Raw genomic sequence first — 17868 nt, 5'->3', positions numbered from 1 at the left:
AATTTTTATATACTCAACTACAGACTGGTAGGGCATTTATTGGGGAGAGGTCTTTATTTATACAAATGAATGCTGCTTCTTGATTCAGGTCAGTGGTCAGCACGTAACTGTGCCACATGTATCATCTGGAGCAATTCAGAATTTGTCTTCCTGTATCTAATAACATGACCAAACAATAAAAATGTTTAAAAAAAACAACAACAACAAAAATCACACTTAGCGGCGATTGATTATTACATTTTGCAGAATGCTACAGATGCGCTTTGCTAGTGGAACTTCTCTGACCAACACAACAGAGGATGTAAAAAAAAATGCTGACATTGTGGACAAGCTAGCTAGCTAGCTAGCTGGCCCTGTGAAGTGAATGCATCCTCCTTTGAGTGGGAAGCCTGCAAGACTGCCATTCAATCTGACCGACAATTTAGGCGCTGCTCTTCTTGTTGGCAAACAGGATTCAAATGGGCTCCGCAGTTAACTCTTGTATGGCCATGTGTGAACATTAGCACCTGCGAACTGAGATAACAGTTACCACCTGTTTTTATCCTTTGGGGATAAAGGCGCCTATTTTGAGTGTATTACGCAACCAGGGATTAAATGAGACCTGGCGTCCGTTGGAGTGGAGGCCACAGTTTTGGGGAATGTGCTACTGTATTTACTTTTAGGGGGGGGGGGGGGAACGAGCTTTCCGTTGACTAAGTTCATGAATTCTATTGTTCATATATGAACATTAAGGAGTTGAGCTCAGGAGAAAATGTTGCTAACCAAAACAGCAGACCTTCCTAAGTACTTAGCCCATTTGTGATACAAAAAAATGTGTCGCATTATTCAGTATTATACAAGTATGTTTGTACAAATAGATGTCTGATCATTTCAGTCAGTGACTGAGCACTACATGAGGAATTCAGGTTGTGTTCTTGATCCACTGATCCACAAAGGAAGTGAATGTATTCTTGTAGCTGCGCTCATTTTTATTTTTTTTTCTAATGAGGAAATTAATCCGAAACACAGAAAACAAACTAGTCCGTTGATTTACAGATAAGAGCCTGTCTAGTTGGATATTCTTATTTGTAGTGAAACATCCCCTATGCGACCCAAACTTGGTCCTGAATGTTCGACAATAAAAGACGAAGTGAAAACTTTGCCTTTAAGTTTTAGTTGCTGACAGCGGGAGAGAAAAGGAGAAAGGAGGAGGGGAAGAGGACGGGGGCGGTTGTAACTAGGCGTCCATATAAGGTCACATGCGGCCCTGGCGTAGACGCCAGAGGAAAACATGCTCACTTGGAGCTTACGTAAACACAGCAGCTCAAGAGTCCAGCCTCCGTCGAGCACGGGTCGGGAAGAAAGGGGGGAGAAATGTGAAAAGCGAGTGCGTTGGTGAATTCCTCAACTCATCTCATTGACAGGCTTGGATGTAAGGACTTGTTAGGAAGAGTCATACCAAGATTGTGAGGAGAGCGATAAACACTGTGAATGAAGGGTGTGGAACCAATAACGGAATTCGTTTTGTTCCAAAACTGTCATCAGTTGTTTTTCAGTGTTATCCAACATGTCCATAAACAATTGTCCATAAAGCGATTGATTTAGCGAGAGGCAGAATGCACCTTGGACCAGTTGCCTGCCAATCGGAAAACACAGTTTTGATCATATTTTTGCGCGAGAGTGAAAACGTTGGTATGGAAGACCTAAAAACTCTTCCTGGTGTGGAAATCGAAGGAAGGCGACATTAAAAGGTGCTTTGTTTCTCAGGAGACATCTATGACGTGTGCGCCATCTGCCTGGATGAGTACGAAGAAGGAGACAAACTGCGGGTCCTGCCATGTTCTCATGGTGAGTTCAGTCTGCATGGACACACAAGCTAAACAAGTTCAACACTTTCTGCCCGATGTATAGGTGACCCGAGACCGGGCCGGCCCGCGGATAGCAAATATCTGCATATAATTGTTGCCCATTGAAATCCTTTGGGGGAGAAAACAACATAAAAAAATTCAAATGCAAAAAATTATTCCAAAAAAAAAAAAAACACTGATAAGCATTCAGTATGTTTTGTACAAAAATAGGGAAAAAAATCCCACATCCCACAACGCCACATTTAGAGGACTGACAAAAGGTCATTCCTCTGTATATAAAATGACAAACTTGCATCATACCCTCTCTAATGGAGCCTTGAATTGAATCATAATCCCACTGAATTGAATCAAATAAAATCATTCCACTTTAAAACCTAGCTGTCCTTGAATCGTATCGAATTGTCTTTTATTGGAGAGCTGCACACCGTTAGTAAAAATTGTTCAGTCTGCGAGGCGTTTTCCTCAATGGTAGCTTTTATGAATAACTGAAGACAATAACATTATATCATTGATATAGTATCAAAAGCCAGGCCTTCGGGGGGGAAAAAAGCGTTGGCCCCACGGTGGCTCTATTTAGCACTTGCCCTCAACTGTTTTGTTTGTTGACTAAATAAGCCACCATGTGGTCCAAGAAACATTTATTGTATACTGCGTGCTCTTATTTTGAAAGTCTGACTTTGGACAGGATGTTATGCTGTCGCCCTAACATGGTGATAAACATGTTGAACCCTTTTTATACAATTTAGGAAATGCTTCATATGTACGCACTGCGATTCACGGAAACCCAAGGTTCCATATACTTTTTGTGAGTACAGTTCAGTCTTGTGCGTCATGAGTGTTTCCATGGGAAACAAGCTGACGTCGCTCCTTTGGTTTTTGGCGCAGCTCTAGTTACAACCACACATAATGAGCGGTTGTCCCCACAGCCTACCACAGCAAGTGCGTGGACCCCTGGCTGACCAAAACCAAGAAGACGTGTCCGGTGTGCAAGCAGAAGGTGGTCCCCTCGCAGGACGACTCCGACTCGGAGGAGAGCGGCGGCGACGAGAATGACGAGGCGTCCGAAAGCACCCCGCTGCTGCGCTCGCTAGCCTCCACCAGCGCCCACTCCTTCGGCACCATGTCGGCGGCGTCTCGCTCAGACCGCGACCAAGAGGAGTCCTCCGAGTACGAGGACAATGAGCTGGATGAAAGCAGCGAGGAGGAGGAGGAGGAGGAGGAGGAGGAGGTCACTGTGGAGACCGTGGTGGTCCAGATGCAGCGCTCAAGCCTGGAAGGCCAAGATCACGACCTGCTTCAAGCTTGACCCTTTTGGTGGGCACCTCTCAAAACTCACTGCTTACCTTGATATACTCTCCTTACATATTCATATGTACTGTACATTTGATTGCAAGATGGTGAATGAAACGTTGAGGGAAGTCTGCTGTGCTGTGATAGGACTACACACGCACTGACTGTACGAGTCACTATTACAAGACACTCCAAAGGGCCAAGACAATGTCTACATGAGTACTGCGCAAAATACTTTGTACACACATCACCATTTGTATAAACTGTTGTCCTGTAATAGTTTTTTATTGTACATATACACTGATGCAACTGCTATGCATCCCCCCCCCTTTTTTTTTTTTGAAGTTGCATGGTTAAAAAACAAAAAATTAAACCGCATAGAGTAGTTTCAGGTCCTCACTGGAAAGAAAATCATGTTGAGAATCAGTGTTATAAAGTTTTAATCATACAGAAAAAAAATGTCATTTCATCGTAATGTTATGAAGGAAAAAAAATGAAATATTTTCAAGAAAAACTGGCTGGCGTTCAGTCCAAGTTGTGCTCCGTCTCCTACCTCAAGTCACATAGGATTGGCACAAGTTCACCCGCAACATTAATGAAGACAAGCGCCACTAGACAATGGATACAAGCACGTATCGCTTGAGAATAAAGTCAATCTAAAAATGTACTTGTAATATTACAAAATAGTGATTTTGGCTTGTAGCTATTTTTTTTTTATTTATTTGGCCCGCCATCCATTTGACTTTGACACCCCTGCTAAATGGCATTGACTGCCTAACATAAGCCTCTTGGCTGGGTAGGAGTTTGCATGGTGGCAGTCTGCTTCCATTTCAGTCATCAATGAATTTTACGTTTGTGACGTGCATTAACTATTAAAAAAAACAACAAAAAACGCTACAGTCAACCGATATCGAATGAAATCTATTCTATACATCTGTTGTATACGGGACTAATGATAAGACTGAAAATGAAGAATGGCTGATTTTGGTCCACATAACGTAACCTTCAACAAGGTGCTCAGAGCCAACATTGATAGGGGTGGTATCGGATGTGTGGAATGGTGGAAGCCACACCACCAGTCTTCCTTTTCACTTCCAACCATAATTCAAAAATTGTTGCCAGTAAATGGTAAAATGAGACTGTTCATCCCACCTGCTTTGTAGCAGCTAAAAATAGCACAGGTATTCACCATTTTAAAATGTTGGAAAAAAACAACCCTGCAACACGGCTCCAGCTACTACGTCAATACTAAGATTGTCAAGTAGTCATCAAGTCATATGAAAACATTTGCTAAATGATACTTAGGATGAAGTCATTTCCACGAAGTTGAAAAACTAGGAGAAAGACTTGACAACTTCCAAGGTTGCGTAGTCATTATTCGGGTAGCATTATAATACAACCGTCCGAATCATTGAACTTGTTTTCAGCACAAAATTAACAGCGAATACATACTGAAGATGAAGGAAAGCGTGCCATGTTATTCCTTCACGTGAGCGCAAACTACTGCACACAATGGTTTAAGAAATCTGTGGTCATCTAATGGGCCTTTAACTACACAAACTTATGTTAGCTTTGAAAATTGCTTTCCTTTTGCCAGATTGTCCTTATTGCAAATTCAGTTCCAATAAAGAAAAATAAAAAAATAATCTTTTTAGGAATAATCAGCTCTTTTTTTTCTAAATGCAAACTCTTCAGACATTAATTACGATAACAGTCATTGGTCACAGTCAAGGAAATCACTGTGAAAACAAGTTCACATGAGTTGTGATCACATTGATGTATTCAAACAGGAAACACTTTTCTGGTTGGAATAAATTTATTTTGATCTGTCTGTAAACAAGAAATCAATATATGGCATTCTTGGTTGTATGCATATGAAATTCAATGCATTTACAGACTATCCCATACAAGAAAGCTAAAGTGAGAACAGAAATCAGCAAGGAGGACTTTGAAACAGATTTGATGCTTCCACAAGGCCAACAGTGGAGCTGAAGCTAAAGAAATACAACAAAAAAACAAAAAGTACAAGTATGGGTGGACAAAATTAATCTTCAAAGAGCAACAGAGCTCACTACATTATGGCACAGGATACATAGGTTCTGATCAACCGTACGTTAGTTCCATCCAACCCATCTCCCAAAGATGTTACAGTTGTAGGTTCTGCGCTCAGTGGATGATGAGAGAAGGCAATTAATTCCACAGTTTCAGTTGTCAACACAGCGTAATGAGAATTTCTTTCAAATTCAGTGTCGCTTCTGAATAAAGGGTGCGGACAAAAAAAAAAAAAATTACAAAAAATAAATGACTAGCTCCATGCTCACTTCCCACATAACCTGGTTGGTGTTTAGTTTCAACACCTGAGCTTTTACTACACTTGGTCCTACCTGGGGAAAAAGAAACTTAATCTGGGTGGTTAGAAAGAGAGTGGTATCTACTTTCCAACAAAATGGTAGCCTTTCACAAAACAAATTACAGGAACTGGTAAAAGAAAAACAGTAACAAGTGCCTGAGCTGGTAAATGTGGAATGTCCATTGATTTTTGGTGCGTGTACAGGAACAGTAACACACTGCTTGATGACGTTGAACCGAGCCAAACGACTACACTTTGACAAGGGCGTGTGACAAGTGTTCCATTATCAGAAAGGGCAGGAACGGGAAGACAGTGGACAGATGAACACACAGTCTCTCCTCAAAGAGGAAGCAGTTGTTGGGAGACGAGGAAGACGTGATGAGCTACTGCTTCAGTGCTCCGATCAAAAAAAGGCAGTGGCCACTCTCGGAGCGTATACGGGACTTGTCAATGGGCACCCAAAAAAAAAAAAAAAAGAAAAACAAAACAAGTGGTTGGTTTTCATTCTGCTGGTCTTAGTCAAGTGATGTGCTTTGTCATGCACTCATTTTTCCCATGGATCAACTGCAAGGGCTGAGACTTTTTTTTTTTTTTTTTTTTTTTTAATGGGGCGGGGCAGGAGAAAAAGTAAGGAGCAATAAGGACAGGAAGTGTGAAATGCAACAGGGTGGTAGGTAGACAGGTAGCTGGTGGGGTGGGTGGCCTGGCACGGGAAGCTTTAGCATCCATTTTTCCTCAGATATTCGGCCAACTCGCTGGTCAACTTGTTAATCACCCCTCCGTGGACACCTTCTTTGGCCTTGGTAAAAAGTAGGACTGTCAAGAGAGTTTAAAAAATAAGAGAGATTAATTATGATCCGTAATTAATTGATCTAATTAATCTATTTTTCATCCCCCCCCATTGTCTGTATGCATGCATCTGTATATCTTGTTGTCATTAGCCACCTTCAGGAACTGTTTTGCCCTCCCGCCTTCAATAGGAGCCGATCAAATTATGCCAAACAACGACAGCCAATCAGTGTCCCCTTCAGGGTGTGACCATTGTTTTTTTTGTTTTTTTTTACACCGTCAACAAGTCAAGCCCCAAGCAGCAAAATGGATCTCATCATCATACAGAAACAATAACTGTGACTGTAATTAATGCACTAATTTGACACCCTTTGCCAAAATCAATACTAGAACACAAAAAGGACAAAGACATGAAATAAAAAAAAATCTTAAAGGGGAAATCAAAACAAACTTTAAGAATATGTTCCCAGCAGGCCCACTAGTTGAAATTCTGATTAATACTGCGTTTGTGGGATATGAGTTAAGAAGCAAAACCATTTGACAAAATGGCCGCTCCCAGAGATGGCCAAAAACGGGTGGATTAACTCTTATTCCACAAACGCAATATTTAGCAGAATGCCTTGTTTCAACTAGTGGGCTTGCATAGAACATATTCTTGGAAAAAATCTGTTCGACTTCCGAGAGAGAACCGCAACAGCTTTCATTTTGCAGAATACAGCCATTTGGTTCCACATCATTTTCCTCTAACCAAACCATTTCCAAATGACAGCCAATTGTGTGTCCTTTGTTGGACTCATTTCTGACTCTCTAGAGTCTTTCTTCATATCGTCTACGGAGCAAATACTACCACTAAAGTCAACGAAAATGGGATTGAATTGTGTTTTATGCCATCACTCAGCACTATGACCAAATGCGTTGCGCCAACGGATCAAAACCAAGAAGCAGCGATCGTGTTAACTCATTCACTGTCATTGCAGAATTTACTTGTTTCTTCACAGTCCAGCCATTCAATCCCAGGAATTTATATATTTTTTCAAACACTAGGGTAAAAGAAGATCTGAAAATGTCTCTCAGTGAATGAGTTAAAGAAATTCAAAGCGAAGTTCATTAACAGTAAAAAGTTCATGCAGTAATTAAAAAAAAAAAAAAATTTCAAATGAACCATCCAAATTCAAAGGATGCCCAACGCAAGTTGCTCTTGTTCTTTTATAATTTTTTTTTTTTTTTTTTTTAATTATTTCACTTTCTTATGAGAAATTGTTTTGAAATTAGAAGCGGGAACACAAGTTTACATGGAACAGATTATGTTCGACTGGAGGTTCACTGAGGGCAACTAAAAGAATGCAATCTAGCAACTGGCATGACACCAAAGGACACAATGATGGCTGCCATGTGTATATAGCACCGCACGTACCTGTGGTAGCTTTGGCTACAGTAATTTGGTAAGTGGTCCCTCCATCTGCACATTTCGTACGGAGATCCATTGTCATATCGTCGTCTTCGTAAAGACCTTCTCTGAGCACGGAGCACTTTTCATTTCCGAGGGTCAACCCTTTGATGAAGAATGTTTCACGATCCTTTGATAGCAATGCATCGATTTCCTCAGGCTGCAAAAAATAAAAATAAAAATTAAAATGAAAGTTACAACAGTGTTCCTCAACTGGTGGGTCGGGATGCAAATGTGAGTTGCAGACTGCTGGTTTGATAAAAAAAACAACAAAAAAAAACATTAAAAGTATCCTAGAGATGCTCCTCAGTTTACGATAGTACCAAAATGTTGAGGTTTCAAACAGCATACAGTTAACCAATTTGCAGAGTAACAATATGTCACCATGTGGAATGAGAAGGTAATAGGGCTGCACGATAAATCAAAGAAATATCACGATAATGGCCCATGCAATGTGCATATCGCAAAGGCGTGCAATAAGTTTCTTATACAATTGTATTCTTTTATCTGAATGTGACCAGTCAGTTGCAAACTTAAATGTTTGTCGGCAGAGTTGGACACTATCTCAGGGAACTACAACTAATTAGCTAAGAACATATTGAGCTTGCTCATTTTGCCACATGGAAAAAAATACTTTAATTCGATAGTGTCATTTTTTTTTTTTTAGGTACACGTTTTATTTCGCAAACAATATCCATATCGCTATAGTCAACGTTCATATTTTTCCAATATCGTGCAGCCCTAGAAGGTACACACTCAAACTCAAGAGATGGGCATTCCGCCGATGTGAGAGACCGGTCTGTCTATCCGTCTATGACAACCTCGCTTATTTTGTAGGCGATAAACAATTGACGGGAAACTAAAAAAAAAAAAAAAAAAAAAAACAGGAAAACTTAAAAAAAATAAATAAATAGTTGGACTAAGCATAGTCTGAAGTAGTGTTGTCATGATACCAAAATTATGACTTCGATATTATACTCTATACCGAAATGGTACCTTGACAAAAATATGAAATCAGCAAAATTATTAGGGGTGTAAAGGTATACGTGGGTATATTAATAAGTTTTGGTATGGCTTGTTCGGTTCGGTCCACTTGCCTACCGTTTCTGATCAGTTTTTATTATTAGCACGAGCTTACGCACAGACGCTACTGAGTATTGCACGCGTAGGAGAGTTGGGGCACAGAAGAGGAGCCAGTATGCCAGAAGCTGTGACAAATCATAAATGCACGGATAAATGGCATTATTGTGGCATACACAAACAAGCCAGAGCTCGAAAAGCCATTAGTGTGACATCTACTGTAATGCAGTATTGAGCAGGTTACGATCATTTTCATAGCCAGATATGCAGCTGGATAGCCTCTAGTCTTTTGGGACACAGAATCAGTCAATTGTGATTTTAACGACTTTTTTTTTTCCCCCATACTGAGATTGATGCCTGCATTTATATGTTCATGTAAGTATAATTATACATGTCAATGTATGTACTAGGGCTGCTCGATTAAGCGATTTTGAACCGAAACAGATTTTTCTGGATAAAACGATTTTAATGACGTTCAAAACGGGCGCGTTTGATTTTTTTTTATTTTTGGTGCATCCAAGCCACCGTAGTTTCCTCTGCATTTCTACTTCCTCCCACGAGTGCGCAGTGCAAAAACAACATCATCCATGGCTACCGACGATTCAGCTATTTGCTCAGGCAAGTGAGCGTTTGGTTGATAAATCGGGCAAAAATAGATCTTTAGAGTAGTGTGCGCTCTCACAATACAACTCGTGAGCAAGTAACAACGTCTGAAAGGCGTCCCTTTTTTCCCTCCTCTACAACAGACCTCTGGTCCAGCCGGACTATACATCCGTACTTGAGCTTGACAGTGCATTGTCTTATTGAGTGACAGTTTTGCACTAATCATTAATTAATGTTCAAGTAAGACCAGGGAGAAAGGTGAAAGGCTAGTCACTAGCGGTTTGCCCAAATGACTTGCTGACAGACTGTTTGGTTTACAGACTTGACTACCTTCTCTCATTTTGATGATTTCGTTTCAGATGTTAGATGCACTTTCTTTCAATATTGGTTTATTTAAGAACAGATCTGAAATCTATTGTGCAAGTAAATTGCTGTTAATCCCAATGGATTGTTCTGTGTGTATTAAGTTAAATTGACTGGCAATTTGAGTTCAAAGAAAGAATTATTACATTTAAATAAAAGACATTCAAAATGCTTCATTTTTCATTATTTTCATATTACAAAGAAATCGTAAAATCGGGTTTGAAGGAAAATAATTGGGATTTTCTTAGGCAAAATCGAACAGTATGTACATATATGCAGTATACTTAATTCACTATAAGTTTTTACGTTAAATGCCGTATTCTTGACCTATTTGACTGCATTTCATGTCATCCATTGATATAGACAACACATTTGCACCATTATGGTCAAGCAAATATTCATTTAAAGAGTCAACGTAACGTTGATTGTGCGTGCGACTACTCTTTAATCCGCTCCCAGCTAGTCGAATGCCTCGTGAAATTATCAAAACAATTCACACTACTTATTTTTGAGGGAAGTGTGAGAAATGTATATTAACCTGTCGCTCTTTAAACTGGTGGTATGACTCAGCAAGGTACTTGGCCAGATTGGACGTGTTCCCACCTCGAGCCATGGTAGTTTTAAAACAATCCTTACAGGCGGGCATTGTCATGTGGGTCGGCTTTCCATGGCTGTCGGCCATGTAAGCAAAAAGGTTCCATATAATAATTACAGAAGACATAGCGCATCATTCTTTTCAACGAGGAGCGGAGGGGCAGCCAGCGCTTCAATGCTTGGGGTCATCTTCCTCACATGGAGAAGGAGGCATGCTAACTTAAGACGTCTCTCACATGTCGGTAGACAGGTGCCTTTAGTTTATCTATACTTGCCTTTAAGCTCCGTGTGTTTTTTTAATACCTGTATTTATTGAAAAAATAAAAAAAGGTACCGAGCAGTTTTTGATGCCGAAAAATCACGGAACGGTACCGGCATCCCCTGCAACACTAGTCGGAAGCCCTTTTTTTTTTACCCATCTATGTAATCGTCTATTTTGGCGCCAACCTCCCAAACCCACCCCTGTATGTGGTAGCGATGCAAAGCTCCACTTCTCTGCTTTCAGTATCCATTGGAATCACATTGCTAGCACAAACTGTTCATGAGTTATGATATGAAAAACATCATCTTCGCCACTTTCCACTATGACGCACGGCTTCCTCTGCCCCACACTTTAAAAAAAAAAAAAAAAAAAAAAAAGGGGGGGGGGGGGGGGGGGGGGAAATGATCAGGATCGTTTCAAACGAGCATGCTGATGAGCTGATCATGTGAATCAGGTGTGTTGTACTAGGGAGAGATAAAAAACAGGCAGTCATGCCTTCCTGGCGCAATTCAGCCAGTTCTCGAGGAACCGGAGTTCCCAACCCCTGCGCAAGGTTATTATTTACTGTTTCAATAGAAGATTTAAACAAGATTTAAACAAAGTGTTAGTGCAAGAGAAGCACTAGTTTTAATAAAAAAAATAAACAGTGGTAATTACATCCTCTATTCTGTTACAAAGACGTCGATAGTCATTGTCTACAGACATATCTTAACCATAGATCACGTTCAACTGGTTCCATTGGTTCAAAGTCCACAAGCGCATTGTCTTTTTCACTACCGTTACTCATTTCAGAGCTCCCGTGATCGAGTGTCCGCCATTAAGCCTATGCCTTGAAAAAATTCCGGGACATCCTCCGCAGTCTCGCGACACATATTCTGATGCATTAAATTGGCCAAGAGACCGAGAATTGGATTTTAAAAAAGGAAAAAGATGTATCCGCTCTCCCGGCTTTAAAGAGAGAAAGACGCAACAGCGTTCCCGGCCCCTGGTGGAAGAAACGCGGTTCTGAGCTCCCATCCTTAATGGGTTATTAAGGTCATGCAAGGTTAATTTCAAGGTGGAATTATAGGTCAGAAGGTAAAGTGATGAATATATGCACCAATCTTCCTGCAGATATCGAATCCGTATTTAATTCCCTTTCCAACAATACCTGTTCTGTGAAAATTGACCCACTAGTTCCTGAGATACGCTTACCCCCCTCACCCAAAATCAGCTGGGATAGGGTCCAGCATACCTGCCAACCTTGTGAGGCTAAGATGTAAAGAGATTGAATGTGTAAGGAGTCGCCGCTGCAGCGAAAAAGCGTAGCATGGATCAAGTCTACCAGCAGAAGTGCAGGGTCATAGAGCAGCATGCACAGCACATGCTTTGTGCAATCAGGAAGCAGAAAAGCAATAGCGTGTGCGAGCCTCGCGACATGCTTTGAGGTGGGGCCCTGTTCACTCGAAAAAAGGCGGGGGCGCGCCACAGCTGCCAGTCCAAATTTGCCCTTTCGCGAGACGGAAAAAAAGCCATTCAGAAAAATAGTAATCCACAGTGTGCCACGCCCCTTGGCGCTAATGTCTTGTTTAAGTTTATATGGGGTCATTATTGTCACAAAACCATTTACAATTGCGTATTTCAATCCACAAATATGTAAAAAGAATACATATCAGTAACCACAGTCACAAATGCGTGACTGAAAGTCACAAATGCATATTGAGAATCTACAAATGCGTATTCAGAATGTACAAATGCATATTCAGAAGTCACAAATGTGCAACGAGAATCTACAAATGCGTGACTAAAGTCACAAATGTGACAAAAATCTGCAATTGTGTACAGTGATTTGCATGCGCAAACATGGTTAAATGCGTACAGAGATCTGTATGTGGCTGATCTGTAAACATTGGGCCTCTTGATTGGCTGTATTCTTGCATGTGACTTTCCCTACAGTCCTGGCGTACAGCGATTTGCAAATGTGTGTATAGAGACTGTGTGGCTCTGTAGCTACACATTCAGACCACAAGGGGACACTAGTATTCAAGAGCTGCGTGTAGCTTCTGGGTCCGGCAAACCAAGATGGCAGCTATGGTCGGAATCCGACATGCTCAATGTAGTTGTAGTTATTGCACAATGACATGCCTCGAAATAAGTTTTGTTTCCGGTTTTAACTCCCCCCCCCCCCCGTTTGCCAGTGCGTGTCGAGTGGATGAAAACCCCGTTCAACTGTTGGTGTGCACTTTACACTGCGAACACGAAGATATCATGAGCGAAAGGAGCCGCTTCCTCGATTGCAGATAAATACTGTATTTTCCGGACTATAAGTCGCAGTTTTCCCCCATAGGTTGGCTGGGGGTGCGACTTATACTCTGGAGCGACTTATGTGTGAAATTATTAACACATTACTGTCATGGATTGTTAGTGCTGACTTGTGACTTATGACTTATGTTTTGCCTCCCTCTGCAGGCGCATTAGCGCTAAAGCGAACAAGCCATGACAATTACTTCTATATCATTTCACATGTTATAGTAACCAACATAAAGAAACATAAGATGCATCCTAAAAGCTATTAAAATGCATGTACAATTTAAACGGTTAAAGTCGAATGTTTTGTTAAACTAACAAGCCTTGCTAGTCGAGGAAGCCAGCTTATCCAAACAGCTAAACATTCACAAACAAACTCCACTGACTCCAGGTGTGCAGCGAAGTTGCCTGTTTATATTGTGAAACTGCACAAGAAACAGAAAATACTATCAATCTATGCATTACATACATGTATTTTCATAGACATGAACAAGATGAGCCTATGCTAACGATTAGCGATCGCAATTAGCATTAGCGATAGTGATTAGTATGTTGAGTCAACAACCTACAATCATCCACATTTCAGCTCGTATATAAATGTCATTACACACAATTGTCTAAGTTAGTTTCAGACGATGGTTGAACAAGAATAAACCACAAACAGGCAGAAATGCTAACGATTAGCAACCGCGATTAGTAACCACGATATCGATTAGTATGTTCAGTCAACAACACAGTTGACTGAAGTTATGCCATGGCTGTTAAACTGGATGGGAATCCTTATGACAAGGCTGCAAAGCTACAAGCTCATATGAGTTGATTTTCAACACATCTGCTTGTCATCGATGCGAGGAATATGCCAATTTCTTATGAAGAGCGACGCGGAGGCAGTGCCAAGGCACCATCAACAAATGGCAACCACCAACAAGAAAACAATTTTTTTTTTCTCGTGTTTCTTCTTTAATTGCACACATAGAAGATCAGATGTTACAGTACAACCCTCATTTTAGGAAGAATTGTAGTATAACCAGGTAAGAAACACGACAATGAATAATAAAAAACGTGTGTGTGTTGTTTGTTTTTGTTTTTTAATAGTTCGTTTTCATGTTGGTGCTTGCCATTTGTTGACGCACAATTTGTGGTCAGACCACAAATTTTCTTCCTTTGCGATCGTGGGTGGCACTACTGCACCCCCTAACACAGCAACCGTTCACCATGTTTATATATTTCGGCCGTCTAAATCAAGCGAGAAACAGCGAGTTTGTCTTGCGTGCAACAACAGTAGTACGTCGCCTCCAGTGCGCTCCAAGCATGGCGGCTACCCCGGTAGCGACGTCAGCAACGACGCGCCTTGCACAGGCCCTATTGGATGAGCAGTGGCCTAGACTATTCAGAAGTCGTATGAGTTGTGCAGAGCCAGTCATATACCGAATCATTTGCTGGCCAAGGGAGCTTGGGTGATGTTTTTGCTGTGTTCCGAATGACGTCTGATTGTGAGAACTGCATACATGTGACGTGACCCTCTGCTTCATTGTCCTCAGCTTCTGTCAGATGAGGCAGCAGTGGCAACTACTTTATGAAGGACCTTTTCACACATTTGTGGATTTAAATACGCATTTGTAAATGGTTTTGCTACAATAATGACAAAGTTTAACAATTGCGTCGAATGGGAAAACGAAAGCATTCTATTACGCGTTTTTTTTCATTGCGCAATCTAAAACGCACACAACTGATAAAATGTACGTTCCGAGGAAGACCAAGGAACTTTAGAATAAGTGAACCGAACGCCAAAAACTGAGCTTATTATTAGTAGAATTGTGTCCAGCTAATGTTTCGCCACACGCGCACACAAAATCTTTCGGCGGTGGGAACCGTCCGAGTTTGCCTTCCACGTCGAATGAATAAAAGCCGGCAGGAGCGCCCTCTGGGACAGTAGACTGACGTTTGACTAGGTGGAAGGCAAGACGAACATTCGACAATTTTGCCCAAGTGTTTAGAAGCTCACTGGTTTCACTCCAAGTTATTATTGCCACACAACTAAAATATACACAACGCCAACGACAGACTGGTTAGAAGTCGGCACAATTCGATACATTCTGGAATCCAGTCACGCCTTTCGGCTTCCGGCTAAAGTGCGCGGTTCCGAACGCTAAATGGCTGACGTCTCTGCTAGCGAGTTAGCCTCGGCGCGTTCATATCGAAGTTCGCGTTAGTCCCATTTAGGCTTAACACTTGCCAGTTAACCAGATTTATAAATACAGTACACGTCAGACGTTCCAATAAAACAAAGTTTTGAAACAGGAAGCCCAAGCACTGGACACCATTGTACTACAGCGTCCGACAAGGCCTGCTCATAAGAGAAGCACACGCGCGGCTGTGCGCGTTTTCCTCTCACATGAACCAAAATGGAACCGCGAAAAGCTGAGAAGGAGCATACTAACCGTGATTTTGGAAAACGTGCCGCCTTCATAAGACGCCCATACGTATTTGTTGCCACAGTACCCAGCAACGGCCGCGTCCGAGCAGCAGCCTCCAGCCATCAACTTGTCCACGTAGCCTTGCCAGGAGCACATGTTTTCTGACGATGGGTCGAAGGGAAGCTGGGTCAAGAAAGTTTTTACAGATGGCCTCTCGAGCGACGGAGGGAGAGTACAACAGTAATCAGTTCCAGTCCTCCGACTTCCTTCTGCTCTCAGCACTCAAGAGAAGCTACAACGGCTAGACAAGGGCTTGGGTGTAGTCCTGACTAAATCACTCCGCGAGGGTGGTGATTGGCCCACTGCTTCATTGCGTAATGTAACACGCGGCGGATGAATACATTCGTACACGACCACAGTACACACTATTACACTTTGTGATTTTTCAGGACCACAAATCAATTCGACATTTGTTTTCGCAACACTTTCATCTAACAAACCTATTATATGTGACTGGTTTTAAGTGTAAGCAAATGTCAAATTACAACACGGGTACTACTCGCAGATATCAGATATCCCGATTCCACGTTAAAAAGTCGAAGGCACACTGAAAAGAACGTCCTTCTCCCTATGCACGAAATAGAGCAGATGTTCTATCAATGTACGTCGCGTCGTGGAAACACGTTGTAAAGAGCAGAGAGCTGCGTCGTTGATGGGGGTAAAAGGCCTCAGTGTGGTTACGTTACCACCACTGTGCTGACGTTAGAATGATTTCTACCATCAACGTACGTGCTCCCAATATACTCTTTCATGTCTCTGATGTCAACTGTTACGTTTGTGCTGTGTTTCTTTACCTGTGACATGTGAGTCCAGAGCAGGGGCGGAGCCATGGGTGGGCCTGCCCACCCAGATTGAGAGACTGCACACACAGTGACATCCATGAAAAAATATATACTTTTACATTTTTAGTAAATTATGAAATTATTTTTGTCGTATTTTTTTAATTGAATATTAAGAATGGCATAATTGTGGTTGTCTAAGGATGATCTGAACTTCATAATATTCGGTTTGTCATTTTATTTCAATATATGATGTGTCGGGACAGGAGGATTGTGCGAAGTGAGAGAAATATTCAGGCTCACCCTGATTTTTCCAGGCCAACCCATTAGCCACGTTCTGGCTCTGCCCCTGGTCCAGAGGTGTCAAACTCATTTTTGTCGCGGGCCACATCGTAGTTACGGTTTTCCTCCGAGGTGACTGAGTGTACTGTGAACCCATATGAATCGTCTGAACCCATATGAATGTATGATCGTCTTATATGGTCAGATAAACAAATCGAATTGATGGATAACTAACTGTGAGGGTAAGCGGTTAGGATAATGGAAGGATGGATAGTTTTGAAATAAGAAGTCAGTAAATTGTTCAATGATTTTTCAATTTATATTAAAGGGGGGATTGGTAATACAAAATCTTGCAATATGTTATATTGCAGTGTTGTTAAAAGTGAATATAATTTGCAAGAAACATGAAGTCAACACACAGGGTTTGCCTTTATGGGCCACATAAAATCTTGCCCCGGACTGGATCTGTACCCCGAACCTTGAGTTTGACAACTATGTGTTGGACATTTCAGTCCACAAGTACATTTGCGTTGTATAAGGATCATACTAACACTAAGTTTCATCAAGTAGATTTTTCAGGTATATTTTACTTGCGTACCCAGTACATTTTTTAAGGGGAGGTACAACTGTTTACTTTTACGACCTAAATTTAAAAGTATATCTGTACTGTCAAAATAGAGTCGTTACTTTTTTCAACCTCCATGGATGACAACTTAACCAAAAAAAGGCGTAAAAATGTAGTAATGAGGGTCACTGATAGTGTAGTGGTACACACGCCTGAGTTGTGTGCGGGCAGCGTGGGATCAATTCCCGCTCAGTGACAGTGTCTGTGTGTGCCCTGCGACTGGCTGACGACCAGTTCGGGGTGTAGTCTGCCTTCGCCCGTTGACGGCTGGGATAGGCTCCAGCACCTCCCCGCAACCCTGTATAGGATAAGCAGTTTGGAAGATGACACATGACACATGAATATAGTAATGTTAAGCTAACTGGTGTTAGGATCATGGGGGACTCTTAAGGTTAAAACAAAAACAAAAACTGGGACAGTAGCAACATGAAGGAGCGTAAACCACAAAGTATTAACATAACCATGATGCAATGGACTGGGAGAAGCAAGATATTCCCCTTCCGTAGCCTTATCAAGTTGAGATTTGCTTGGTGTTTTATTCTAAATGTAATGTAAAAAAAATATAATTACATTTTTTTTCAATTAAATTTGTACTTTTGACTTTTGACCATTATTTCAGAGTCTTAATGAAAAATACAGAAAAATACCACTGTTGATTTTTATGATTATAATGTGTCTTCTTATTTTCTAATGTTATCTTGGGATCCTCAGAAGCAGAAGTGTAAAGCAAAAGATTTCCATGATGCTGACTGATCATGTGAAATCAAGAAAAATTAAGTCCCACATATTTTATT

General features: G+C 41.3%; 2 protein-coding genes across 3 annotated transcripts in view; one reads left to right on the top strand and one right to left on the bottom strand.

The window, feature by feature from the left end:
* Positions 1-5425, top strand: part of rnf13 (ring finger protein 13) — a 40926-nt gene extending 35501 nt beyond the window's left edge. Inside the window, exons 9-11 of one of the 2 annotated variants that reach the window (XM_086046714.1) lie at positions 1747-1827; positions 2774-3161; positions 3242-5425. In XM_086046714.1, the coding sequence (XP_085902840.1) occupies positions 1747-1827; positions 2774-3153 (461 nt within the window). In that variant the 3' untranslated portion in view covers positions 3154-3161; positions 3242-5425. Of the gene's footprint in view, positions 1-1746; positions 1828-2773 lie in introns of both variants that reach the window. The other variant, XM_086046713.1, reaches the window with a different exon arrangement.
* On the bottom strand, positions 4935-15665 carry LOC147138296 (profilin-2-like). Its single transcript, XM_086046715.1, has 3 exons — positions 15353-15665; positions 7691-7883; positions 4935-6303 (listed from the first exon to the last, which is right to left on the bottom strand). The coding sequence occupies exons 1-3, from the start codon at positions 15482-15484 to the stop codon at positions 6206-6208; spliced, it is 423 nt and encodes a 140-aa protein (XP_085902841.1). The 5' UTR covers positions 15485-15665; the 3' UTR covers positions 4935-6205.
* Between the last annotated feature and the right edge of the window lie 2203 nt (positions 15666-17868).

This window comes from Filicampus tigris, chromosome 12, assembly GCF_054856515.1.
Source record: "Filicampus tigris isolate MCC_2025a chromosome 12, RoL_Ftig_1.0, whole genome shotgun sequence".
NCBI classification, from domain to species: Eukaryota; Metazoa; Chordata; class Actinopteri; order Syngnathiformes; family Syngnathidae; genus Filicampus; species Filicampus tigris.
This window is presented reverse-complemented; position numbering and strand designations above follow the sequence as displayed.

Excerpts from the sequence above, each read along its gene's own strand:
- LOC147138296 (XM_086046715.1), bottom strand. The coding sequence starts at position 15,484 with ATGTGCTCCTGGCAAGGCTACGTGGACAAGTTGATGGCTGGAGGCTGC. Across the intron at positions 7,884-15,352 it reads GCACGTTTTCCAAAATCACG|CCTGAGGAAATCGATGCATT; the intron begins GTTAGTATGCTC and ends TATTTTTTGCAG. Across the intron at positions 6,304-7,690 it reads TGTAGCCAAAGCTACCACAG|TCCTACTTTTTACCAAGGCC; the intron begins GTACGTGCGGTG and ends CTCTCTTGACAG.